The sequence below is a fragment of the Pleurodeles waltl genome, chromosome 4_2, assembly GCF_031143425.1.
Source record: "Pleurodeles waltl isolate 20211129_DDA chromosome 4_2, aPleWal1.hap1.20221129, whole genome shotgun sequence".
NCBI lineage: Eukaryota > Metazoa > Chordata > Amphibia > Caudata > Salamandridae > Pleurodeles > Pleurodeles waltl.
In genome coordinates, this window is record NC_090443.1 from 400,088,707 (window position 1) to 400,102,307 (window position 13,601).

The 13,601-nt window shown below is 42.5% G+C and overlaps 1 protein-coding gene across 1 annotated transcript in view; it reads right to left on the reverse strand.

Moving 5' to 3' along the window:
• The window catches only part of PAPPA2 (pappalysin 2), a 796,947-nt gene that overhangs the window by 203,988 nt on the left and 579,358 nt on the right, over nucleotides 1–13,601 (reverse strand). Inside the window, exons 15-16 of the mRNA XM_069231564.1 lie at nucleotides 7,359–7,536; nucleotides 4,650–4,863 (exon numbers count right to left, since the gene is read on the reverse strand). Of these exons, the coding sequence (XP_069087665.1) occupies nucleotides 4,650–4,863; nucleotides 7,359–7,536 (392 nt within the window). The remainder of the gene's footprint in view (nucleotides 1–4,649; nucleotides 4,864–7,358; nucleotides 7,537–13,601) is intronic.

A 13,601-nucleotide genomic window follows, 5' to 3' on the forward strand; every position in this document is an offset into this window, starting at 1 on the left:
CTTCTCAAGGGGCCCCCCATACGAAGAGGGCGGGTAAGCATAGTCTTTCTTTTGTTTGACATCACTTTCTGCACAGATTCACATTGGGTGTGAATGGTCATTTAACCGTGCTTTCAGATTTGTTTGTATGTCTATTTTCTATTTTTTATAGGGCGACCTTTTTTTGTTTGAGACTTTTGACGGGACAGTTTACTCAAAATGTAAGTGACTGGCACCTAATTTTTCTCACATACATAATAGGTTATTGAGTTCATTTATATATAGCCAGGAGAAGTCTAATCTGATATAGGTCCTGATGAAGCGTTAGAGGATCTTTCATGACCACATTTACGCGAAACATGTTGACCAGACCCTAGGGGTCAGGTGACAATTTCCCAGTACTCCAGGCTTTTTAAGTGGTTGAGCATTATTCTCATTGTCCACTTAACTATGTTTTTAATCTTGATCGTGACCCCTTTGTATTGCCAGTAAACAGACTAGTTGAGGGGTCCCTAATCAATCTTAATATTTTCTCTACTCTCCTGCCACATTGAGTGCCTGACCTTCTTGATTTAACGGCAGCCACCATATATAAAAAGATCTCCGGCAAAGAGCCCCCGAAAGGGGAGCCCGTCAGACATTGCACCCGCCGGTCTGACGAGGAGCTTCCCGATGATGAAGCATGACACCCTTTGGGTGTGTGAGGGCTCTAGCTCCTAAACTTTAATTGTTCACCCTAGAGTTAGGAACAGTGTACTCTTTGCATCGACTCTATTGCAGTAGCCACACCTGTGATCTTCCGGGGACTTTCTTTATTTGTGGAAACTAAGCCTATGCCTCGCTACCAAAGGAGTGGTCAGAATCTTGCTAACCTGCTTATATTGTTCTGCTATGGACATAATCCAGCCAAACGTCCTCCTCTCTCTAAGAGACTGCCCATAGAAATTTTGGAAACTGCTTGTTTCTTTGCCATTCTGTTCCCAAACTACAGTGTGTGTCTATCTATATGCAAATCCAACAGTTAACCAAACTATTAGATAGAGAATGCAATTGCAATTGCTCTTTGGTTGATCTTTCACCAACAGAAGCCCGGTACATTGTACTTTTATAGAAAAGAATGGCTCTTGTGTTTTTTTTTTTGACTGCCAGTTTGTAGAATCATAGGTGCAGAAGGTTGTGTTGTCATTGGTTTCTCTAGGCATGCATGAGTAACTTGGTCAAACACTTGAATGTGGTAAGAAAGGACATAAGATAGTCAACTGAATGGGTTTTGAAGGGTGGAATGCTTGGTATTGGCTGACATCTGTGTTTGGAGGTTGGAAAATGAAGATTCTTGAAATAGTTTTGCTCATCTCTTTTTTCACTACACTGATTTATAATAGACCTCTGCAGAGGGTGATACCAGTTGTTAAAGCCTCAGAACCCGAATTATAGGCCGGAGTGGCAGGTGAGGCAGAAGGGCTATAAGGCTGTAAGAACATTCCACCCACTAAGGATAGAATGATTTTAACTAAAAGGGAACACAAGACAAGGATTCATGTGAAACCCAGTTATAATGTGAGATCAGGAAGGAAGTACTGCATTTGAAAAAATCAAAACAAGCACAAATTGTAATTTTAAAAATTGAGACAGTATAATAATCTGTCTAGTATATGGCCCCCAAAAAATATGAGGCAACCAGTACCTATATTGGCTACCTCAACAGAGAGGCAAGCGCACCTCCTAATCCTATCCATTGAAAATATTGGTTGTGGGTAGTGAACTGGATTTGAAACTTGATTATGGGTCTTTCGAAAATTATGATTCTGATATGTAACTGGAAATTAATCATTTATTGATCAGTGATATGAACTGTGCTAATAAATAGGGCAACAGGGAGGAATTGTAAAACATGAGTTATAACCTTAGTGTATCTGTAACTGCTGCTGGCGAGTTTGATTGATTATGCTAACAATGCCTAAAGGAAGTGTCCGTCTATGATGTTTTGGGCCTCTCTTTCACATCTTGGCTCCCACGACAATAAAGTGTTGATTAGCTTGATCAGTCGAATACTTTTACATTTTTATTACAAATGAAGCTTGTCTTCTTCCTTTCTCATGATCTCAGAGCCTGGCACCTTTCCACTCCCTTTATTTTACAAAGTCATGTGATCTCCATTGGAAGGCTGTGTGTAGGATCCTGTAAAAAATATTGTTTGCTTTTGTTTGCAAAGACCACTACAATCACAGTTTTCTGGAGGACCTCTCGGTCGGCCGAATCTGTGAGTCACAGATAATTAATTTGTCTTTTGTTTATAAATACTTTCAGAAATCAGTTGACATGTACACAAACTTCTTTAAGAACTACTGGCAGGGTTAATTTGATTAGAGAGTTTGTGAAACTATGCTGAATGAGATTCATGTTTTTTTACCAAGTAGTCACTAGGGTAATGCACAAACTGTGCATATTCGGTCATTCTAAGCAGACAAAATGCTCAACTACCACTTCAACAAATCAATAAAGAACGCACCATTGCATAATGAGTGTGCGTATCTGGGGCACATAGTATGCTTCCTCAGTTGACAGTATCGTATCATAAGTTGTGATGGAGACTGTCTCTCAAAAAACAGATGCAAAAGTACACTGGTAAATGTCCAGGTTGTGTGGTCTCAGCCACTCTAACGAACTCTGCTCCTGTGATCTCGCAGAATGCAACCTCCCAGGAGTTAGAATAGAGTGCAAAAGTTGCTCCACCCCTGGGCGTCATTCATCTTTTACCTCTATAAGAGGAATTGCGGCCTGGGAACATGTCTAAAAGTGAGCGTCGATTCCCTCAACTGCATAGATTATGACTAAACATAAAAAAATGAAATGTCTCCTAGGGAATACACCACCAGAGGATCTCCACGGGCTCATTCAGTATTAACAAAGAGTCGATGTAAGCCTTTGTTAATACATAATTTCACCAGAAGTGCAAAAAGTTGCAGATCACTGTTTTTCACTTGCGCCAACCATATACAAATTTGCCAAATAACTATGAGCCCATGAAATGAGGACTATAATGTTTTTATCCTTCTAAGAAAGGTTTTTACATTTGTACTATGGGGATCTTACACAGTACAGTGAACATTTGAGGTTTTATTATAACAAATCATTGGAAGAATAAACCTCATGGAAGTATTTGTCACCTAATAGCATCATTGTGTTTTGTTATATGTCAAAACACTCAAAATGCTTTCTAAGTGATATGAATAGTAAAACCAAGCCTTACCAGCTGAATTGTGTCGTAGACACTGACCTCAACCTGTGCAAAAAACAATACTTTTTGCCACACTGTGGAACATCTACAAGCTATCAAGAGAGATGGAGTAGCACTTCAACTGAAAATAAAGAAAGTGAAACTGAGCTGAACACATCGTCTCTAAAGCTTTGCACTTACAAATGTGAACAGCCAGCCTCTCATCTTTCACTTAGAGAGCCTTTGGATGAAATCTGCTTTACTCTTTCTCATTTTCAAATGCCAGACAAAACATCTCCTGACAGACCCTGGCTACCAGTAACTGATTCATAAAACTCTTAGAGCACACTCTCCAACACCCACTGTAACATATACACACACCACCTAAAACTAAAACATATAGGGCCATATTTACAAGAAAGTGGTGCATCACTAGTGATGCACCACTTTTCTTGTGACCCCCTTGCGTCCCCTAACGGCACCATGGTAGCACCGTATTTACAAAAAGGCACACCACGGCGCATGTTTGGGGCAATAGTGTCATTTTTTTGATGCTATTGTAAACCTATGCTTCATTAGTGTAAAAAAATGACGCAATCCAGTATAGTGTTAACAGGCCCATTGAAATCAATGGAGTCTCATTTTAACGCCTGCTTTAAGAAGGCGTTAAAAATGACGCTAGAAATGGTGCAATGGAACCTTGTAGATTCCATTGCACCATTTTTAGCAACCCTCTAACCAGGGGATGCCCTATTTGCATACATCATGCATATATTATGCATGATGTGGCGCAAAGGGCTTAAAAGGTGTCATAAACCCAGTTTGCGCCACCTTGTAAATATGGGGCTATGGTAGTGGCCCGTTAGCGTCACATTTGTGGCAAAAATGTTGAAGCAAATGTGGCGTTAAAAAGCGCAAGGGCCTTGTAAATCTGGCTCATAGTACCACAGTAGTCCATTAAGAAATCATACATAAAATCACTTCTGGTAGCTATAGTCACTGGAGCCATTCAGGTAGTACGGAGAGATACATAAGCCTTCAAATCCAGCCAGTGCACTCAGTCTTGTGTCACAACTGCAGATGACATGATGCTCCAGGCTAATTCCTACATCACTCCTTCTGCAGACAGCACAGACATCCAGTGACCATACAATGGTGCAATGTGATTCATTCATAATCCATATGGTTCTTTGACTTAATTGTGCAATTCAACTCTAATTGGGTTAGAAATCTCAACCACAGCACCAAACTGAGAAACATCCATGATAGAATTGCATCAAAGGCTCAAACACTGTGATGTGGCACCACACTCAGGCTTTCATACATCCGATCTGTTGTTGTTTACTGTATCTCATTTACTTCTGCATCTGAGGGGCACGCCATGTTGGTTTAATGTGGACTAAAACATGTCATGTCGGGTGAGATTATGGAAACTGAATACCGGCACACTTACTTTTTAGTCTTCTTCTCGCCGCTATCTGCCACATGGTAACCTGGCTTACACCTGTATCGGCAGATGGAGCCCACATCATGGGGGCCCTGGTAGCAGCTGAGCTGCAGGGGCTTGGCATTGGCAATAGGTGATGGGGCATCGCATTCGATCTTGCAGTAGGCTTCTGGAAAGGACCAGAGTCCATCTTCCAAACATGTCAACCACTGGCTTGTACCTGTGACACAGAAACAGAAAGTCACAACACAGAGATTTCATCTGTGGATCTGTTGGAAATACAATAAGATGATAGCTCTAAGGTAGTATTATTTCCACTTGGGGACAGAGTTCCTGTTAGAAAGCAACACCTGTTTAGTTATGGAATTTAATTTAAATCTAGCTGGAGCATGGGATTTAGGTCTGTGTGCATTATATTGTGTGTTTGAGCATGTTTGAGTTACGCAAGTTGAACATGTCGATGTTCTGTGGAGTCAGCTGAATCTAGAGGCTCATTAATCATGAGATGGAGTAGCCATCTAGGGAGCTTCTGGAAATTCAGCCTATTCTGCAAAAAGAGGTGTCCTTTTGTCTTTTGCAACAGTAGCGATAAGTGACTTGGAAATGTGGTTCTGTACACCCACCACACAGCAACTACTGTTACTCAAGCCATGAGTGGATAGTTTTAGGAGATGACGAGGTGGATTTTGTGTATAAGTGAGTCATCATTCATGTCCAAGGTGTTTGTACTATTTCTAGTCACTAGCATCCACATTCCAGTTGTGGACGGAAGGAATGAGGCGAACCTCATCCCCACCACATTCATGGGGTATTCTAGGATTCACAGACCTGACATCCCAAACGAAATATTTACCATGTGAGGAAGGATCAGGGCCTTTGAAAGGGCAGGACATAGTGCCTATAAGTACCTACAAGACATTTTTGTTCCACCCCCGCCCAAAGCCCCCTCCTCCAAGGAAAAAGAAAAGACCTTGCTGAGGCTGGTGTGGATGTACTGGGGTGTTGTCACTCCTCTTCATCTAAAACAAGCAAACAAATCCACTGTTTACAGTGGTTTCCAGCACGTTTTCCCTGCCAACGCATGATACTGGCTCCACACTGGGTGACCGTGTGAAGGGAGATGATATCGTGTGTCACACTGTGGCACCCTGTGAGTTGGCAGGTCTTCATTAATGTATTGTGTTCTTCCGGTGCAGGTTCAGTTACATATGATGCACTGCGAGGGTAAAAGGTTTTTGCTGTCTCTGTGTTGCATCATTCAAAAAAGTGTACGTGCGCACGCAGGGCCCACCAAAAAGCATATACATCCTTGCTTCTATGTGTTGAGAGTGCAGCTCCAAGATGGGATTGGCTTCCGGAACATGCGCACAAGTACTTCAGTGCACATGTACACAAATCAAAAAGTACTGCCTTATCTCAAATGTGTTTCATAGGATAGTGATTATCTTTTTGACACAGCACACAGCTCTCCTTGGGTAAATTTTTTTATGACTGACAAACTTCCTAACAGTGACAGCAGTCATAGACCTCTGAGAATGTGAATGAAAAAGTATTATTCTGGGGCATCACGGGAGATTGTTTTTAATTAAGCCTGGGGTTAGGTGGGGTAGTTCTTTGACAATGCCCAAACACTGGGCTAATTGTTTAACAATTTCACTGATGTTCACAAACATTGGAAGAGATTTAAAGAAATAGTTCTAATGGGTTATAATATAATCCCTCCTGATGCTGCCTTGCCAAGAGCAAGTGGGTAGTTTAATAATTACTATCTTTCCTTGCACAAGAGTGGGGCTAATATGTGCCGCGTTTAGTGTCTCCGGCACAACTCCCCTTACTTTGCCCATCAGTGAGGCAAGGAGTTTCACTATTTCAAAAAGCAGGTCACCACTTCCTCATAGCCTGCACAAAGTTGAGGACTACTGAGGAGCAGATCATCTGTCATCCGCCTCCATACCTTGTTAGCAATGGAAGTTGGGTGTGCCATGCCATTATGAAGTCATCCGCTTTGGCTTCATGCCTCTGCATGGTCATGGAACTCCTTGGAGATTTGGAATACCTTTAAAACTTTTTGCCAGGGGGACGTTATACCATAACTATTATGTTTGAGTGCTTTGATTGCACAAAATACAATGATCACCAGCTTTTCTCAAAGGCTACACATGATCATACTATGTGGTCCGCTACCCATACACAAAAAGCAGGGGTTTGAAACCCCATATTCCAAAGGGATGATGTCACAACCATGAAGCATTTGCTGTAAATCCATATTTTATTGAAATGACTTAATTCCTGTAAAATATGGATTTAGTTGTATGGGAGATTGTGTCTCAATCTGATTCCCTTCCCTCTAGCAATTCGGTTCTAAGCACGACCCAGTGGCTGCCCGAAACTGGTGTGCTTAGTTTTACCATTATCAATTAATTAATCAGAATTTCATTCATGAAACGTGAACAAAGGCTGTATCATTTAATTGCAATCAGGACCCATAGTTATGTGTTCCTTACAGCCAAGAGTGACTATGTAACAGGGCGAATGTTCCAGTGTAAGATATAATGACCATATGACAGTGAGAGCGCTCCTTCATGTGGTATACTGATATGCTGATTGTGTAATAGCATCAATGTTTGAGAAAAACATTTCACCTATGCATGTAGATTATAGCAGACATTTTGGCATTCAGTGACAGAAGTATGGATATGGATATAGTGCACATACCGTGTAGTTTTGCAGGATGCAAACAGGAAAATGAACATATTTTTTCAAATCCAGTGCCATCTGGACAGGAGAACTCGGCATAGAAGACAAGGGACTGGTCAGGCATCCCACAATCAATAGGGTCACAAGTCACGGGTACATCCCACCTTCCAAGTGTGCAGGTGAGAAGAGCTTCTTTCTGCAAGACAAGAATGATACAATCCTGATCTGAACTAGGATTAAAGTGCAGGTTGATTAACCCCAAAACTCTATGACCTATTATTAGAGCCTGTGAGGGGCTCTCACCACTTGGCCTCCTCACTTCACTCAGGGATAAGATTTGAGTGAAAGATCCCTTGCTGCATCTCTGGCCTCTCACCACAGACTCACCACTCCAAGAGCTATGATTTGTACGAGACCTTACCTTTGCTAAACTGGGGTAATCACAGAAGGGCCACCTCCTCACCCTCTTTACCTGAACTCTAGGCTTTGGGGATGACTCAAAACGTTGAGGAGCAACTTTGGCATGAACTGAATTTGGCAAACGGAATGATTAACTTCCAGCTGGTTATGCAGAAAAGAGTGCTGGTAAATATATTCCATTGTGAGGAAAAGGTGAAGTCGGCAGTACCTCTAAGTCTAATAATTTTCAATGCATTCCTGGGTAATAGTACAGCGATATTATTAATAGGTAAGGTGTGTCTTTTATAGGGGTAACGCAACCATTTGCTACAACAGTGATACCATACAAGAAGTGAAAACAATGAAATGGGGTATAAAAGAGAAGTAATAATGGTCCAAGTTTGGTTCACCGTGTGTTAAATGCAGTTGAGAGTAAAGTCATGCACTTAGGGCACATGAATCCTGAGGAGTATCGAATAGTGGGAGGAAAGGTTTTAAAGACTTCTAGACGGCTGGGGATTGTTGCATTTTATCAAGTGATCTGACAGTGGAATGCCGATGCACTCAGACTGTAATGACTGTTGGGATGCTCAGGGAGCAGTGAACTAAGGTTGCATTGGTCCAGTAAACGTCACTATTGAGTTCATCTGCAGGATTGGTTCTAGATCTAGAGGCATCATCTGGGGCATTGTGTCCAGTTCCTATGGCCTCTTCTGGAGTTATGTTCAATTCTGAAGGCTTGGTTGGTAGCATTTAGGAGTGTGTGAAATTTGTACAATTTGCATTTGCGTAACTACATGGAATTTCGGAAAATGAAGGAAAATTAGGCATAAGTATTCAAAATGCAAACATGGCTTTAAGAGGTATATTTTACTTTATTTGTCTACAAATGCGGTTTAATTATGTGACGTGGTATAATGGTGCAAAACAAGTGCAATGTAAAAATTCCCCAAATTAGGTCAATTGTACTGGCATAATTACAATGTTGCCTAAAATTATTGTGTTCAGTTAATAGATTTGGAGGTTTCTGTTTATTTCCAAAGGCCTCATCTGATTTCAACGTCTGTTTCTGGGCAACACATTTTGGTGTATTCTGGACTGCTGTGGCCACAGTGTTGTAGCAATATTTCTAGTTCTGTATGCACTGTCTGCATCACTCTATTCAATTTCTAGAGTTTACATCTCTGAAAGCATGAAGTCCAATCGGAAACAGTTCAGAGATAAGTCTTCAGGATAGTGTGAAGCTTAAAACCAAGGTTATGTTCTGAGAGACCTTGAAAGATTAATATGTATAAAAGGTACAAGGGCATACAAATACATGAAAGCAATAAGCAGAGTCATTCAGCAATGCATTGGTCCTTGGGAGATCACCTCTAGAATACAAGGTCATTTAATGACGCTGAAAGGGAGTTTGTAAGCAAAGACCTGGAGCAGTGCTTAATTTGTGCTTGTTGTTTCCGGTGCGGAGCGCAGGCACTTATTTTTGTGCTTATTCTTCTGCCTCAAGCATTTGCTGCGACCAAAAGACACATATGAGAAAGTCAGATGAAGTGAAAAACGAAAAAGCGTCACAAAGAGAGAAAGAAAACAAGTTACTTACCTGTAACTACAGTTATCCAGTATTGGTATCTTTCATAAATTCACACTCTTGAATCATCCCCGTCGTCGAAGTGGGAGTCCCACGGTACATAAAAAGCAATAATCAACAAATATTTATTTTTCTCTATAGGCTATAATGGCAACACCAGTCACTCATATAGCCTATCTAAGTGCTTTTGTGAAAAGGACCCAAACCTGGCTGCTGGCCAATCAGGTACCAGCACCCTCTAGAACACTCTCCAGAGAAGCTCCTTCCCTCAGATTTTCTAGCACAAGAGTGAAAAAGATTATGACCTGAGAGGAAATGCGAGTGTCTAAGGGGAGGAGGGTGGTTTTCATGTGAATTTATGAAAGTTACCAATACTGGATAACTGTAGTTACAGGTAAGTAACTTGTTTTCTTATCCAGTATTGGATCTTTCATAAATTCACATGCTTGAATCTGAATAGCCAGCAGTACTCTTGATAAACGTCATGCCCGCAGTGGATGGAGGGTGCGAGCATAGAAATCCTCTAAAACATATTATCAAATAACCGGCTCATAAATCTTGTGTTATGAACCTAAAACAAATATATATATATATATATATATATATATATATACACATATATACCTTAAATATAGTTATATAGATATAACAGTATCTCAAACTATACTGCCTAACAATCATAGACTATTGCATATAAAATAGTTTCTACACAATAAAGGAAAGGTCTCACCTTAATGAAAGAGATTAGGTAAGACAGCTTGTCCAACTAGAGAGTCAGTTCTCTGCGACGACTCCAAACAGTAGTGCTCCGTAAAGGAGTGCGTAGTCTTCCATGTCGCAGCCTGACATATTTTATCCAGGGCAGTGCTGTGAAACAGAGCAGCCGATGTGGAGACTGCTCTCGTGGAGTGCGCTCTCGGGTGCCTAGTCAACGGTTTTCCTGCTTTTGTGTGCAAAACTGAATTGTAGAAGCAATCCACCGGGCTATGGTGGCCTTAGTGAACCCTGCTCCTTGCCGTCCATGAGAATAAGATACCAACAGCTGATCTGATTTCTTGATTTGTCTGGTACTTTGGAGGTAAAATTTGAGGCATCTCTTGATGTCCAAAGAATGCAGTCTTTTCTGCGATTGTAGTTGGATTTGGGAAAAAAGTTCATAGTATCACGGGCTCATTCAGGTGAAATGATGATGGCACCTTAGGAATATACCTGGGGTTGGTCCTGAGCAGAAGAAAATCATCCGAAAAAACCCAGAAAAGTTCTTTAGTAGTAAAAGCCTGTATATCGCTGACTCTCCTTGGTGAAAGTAAGAGCAAGCAGAGTTGCCACCTTCCATGTGATGTACTTGAGTTCAGCTCTGTGAATAGGTTTGAACGGAGCTTTCATTAGCTGGGACAGGACTACATTCAAATGCCACTCTGGCGGAGGTGGACGCACCGGAGGGAGAGTGCGGAAGAGGCCTTTCATGAACTGTTTAATAATCCTGGATGAGCAGAGTGAGGGCATATCAGCAGAGCGTCTACAGGAGGCTATAGCTGCCAAATTAATCCTAACGGATGCATGGCATAGACCGGCCTTTGAGAGGGTGAAAAGGTACGAGAGAATTTGTTCCGGCTTAATCTGTAAAGGATGGGACTTGTTCTGAGAACACCAAACACAAAATCTCTTCCATTTGAGCTTGTACGTCTTATTTGTACTGTCCGCTCATGCCCTGGATAAAATCCATCTGCATTCCTGATCAATGTTCATACCCTGAAACTCTCGGAACTCAGGAGCCAAGCGTGCAATTGAAGAGATGTTGGATCGGGATGAAGAATCTGTCCCTGATCTTCGTGAGAAGGTCGTGGTTGCAGGGAAGGCGCATAGGACAGGCCACGGACCGGAGTAGAAGCTCCGTGTACCAGTACTGCCTGGGCCATCTGGGCGCTATGAGAATGATCCTGCAGCACTCTGACTTGATCCCCAGGCTCCTCAGGAAGATGAACAGGATGGGGAGAAAAGCGTAGGCAAAGATCCCGGACCATCACATCAAAAGATAATTTCCCCACGACCCCGGGAGTGGGTATCCACTGGCGTAGAATTGGCATTTGGCGTTCTGATTGGTGGCAAACAAGTCTAGGATCGGTTGTCCCCAGAGTTGGAAGACGCCGTTGAGTACCTTCTGGTTGAGTTCCCACTCGTGGCAGTTGTCGTCCGTCCTGCTGAGAGAATCCGCTAGGGCGTTGTTGACCCCTGGCAGGTGCTCCACCCTGAGGTGAATATTGTGCAGTGTGAGCTAGTCCCAAAGAGATTGAGCTTCCTTTGAAAGGGAGAGGGATCTTGTTCCTCCCTGCTTATTGATATAAAACATACTTGTTGTGTTGTCCGTCTGGACCAACACTAATGACCCTGCAATGCATGGAAGAAACGCCTTGAGCGTGAGGTGGATCGCCTTTAATTCCAACAGATTTATGTGCATTCCTTTCTGAACATCCGACCATCTTCCCTGAATGCGAATGTCTTGTAAATGGCCTCCCCAGCCTTCCAAGGAAGCGCCTGTGGTGATGATAAAATCTGTTATTGGCATAAGAAAAGTAAGTCCTTGGGAAAGATGGTTGGTCTGAGACCACCACCGCAAAGCCTGTCGAATTCTTGGTGTAACACTTATTAAGTCGTCGAAGGATCTTGCGACTGGGTCCGTTGGAGATGTAACTCCTCTTGTAACGGTCTCATTCTCAATCTTGCTAGACGAACTAGGACGATGGCTGAGGAAATCATGCCTAGAAGCGACTTGAACAGTCGTACTGAAACAAACTTTTTTCTGGAAATACTGACAGCCAAGTTGGTTAGTTTCTGATGCCGTGCCAGGGTGAAGTATGCCTTGTTTTTGATGGTGTCTAGTTGTGCACCCAAGAAGACTCTCCTGCATGAGGAAAGTATGATTGACTTCTGTAGATTTACTATTAGCCCCAAACTGCAAAATAATTTCAGGCAAGCGTTTGTAGCCTTGGACGCTAGTAGTGAAGAAGGAGCTTTTATGAGCCAGTCATCCAGGTTTGGAAAGACCTGAAAACCCCTATTGGGGAGAAAACCTGCGACTGGGGCAAGGCATTTCTTGAAAATTCGTGGAGCTGACTTCAGACCGCATGGGAGAACTTTGAATTGATAATGGGCACCGGCCACAGTAAAGAGGAGATACTTGCGATGTTTTTGATGTATTTGTATGTGGAAATAAGCATCCTGGAGATCCATTATTGTCATAAAATCTCCAGGACTAAGACGGTGTAGGATATCCAACAGCATGATCATCCGAAAGGATTGTTTCCGAAGGAACTTGTTGAGCTTCCTGAGATCTAGTATCGGTCTCCATTCCCCTGACTTCTTCTTTTTCAGAAAGAACCGGGAATAGAACCCAAGACCTTTTTGCTGAACCAGAACCTTTTCTATCGCTCCCTTGGCAAGCATCAGGAATATTTCATGCTGAAGCAGGCAAAGATGGAACGGTCTGGATGTTCCTGGTGGATGATGCAGTGGTTTTTGTATGAATTCCAAGGTATGACCTCTTGTCACTATATACAACACCCATTTGTCTGATGTTATGTTTTTCCACTCCTGGATGTAATTGGAGATGTTCGCTTCTACTTGTTGAGTGTGTAAATGTTGGGGAAAAATAGCCAGTGCCTGGTGATGATCATTGTTTTCTGGGTTGATCCCGGTTTTGGGAACCCTGTCTTCTCTTTCTTGTCTGGCGTATGAGGCAGTGGATGGTTGTCTATACTGCTGCTGATAGGATGGTCTATATTGGGGCTGCTGATACAGTCTGTGAAAGGAACCTCGAAATGAGGTAAATCCTCTTCCTCTTGCACCCCGAAAGGGCTGCTTCCGGTACTGCAAGGTACCTAGGGACTTAGCAGTATCTGTGTTGGTCTTGATAGCCCGCAGTGCGTCATTTACATGCTTGCCAAAGAGAGATTCTCCGTCGTAAGGCATGTCAAGAGTTCAAGAATGTCAAGAATTCTGGACTGCACTTCCGGTCTGAAAGATGTGGCCTTGAACTAACCCTGTCTGCGTAATACTGCAGCACCAGCCAGCTGACGAAAACCGGTGGAGGCTATATCTAGAGTGCAGTCAATTATCTCCTCAGACGTACGCTCACCTTCTTGGAGGATCTTCCGTGCCTCTGCTTGTTTGCTTTCAGGGATGAGATCCATAAAAGCCTGCATATCAGACCACATTTGTCAATCATAACGACCCAAGATCGCTGCTCTAACAATAATTGCTGACATGGAGGAGAA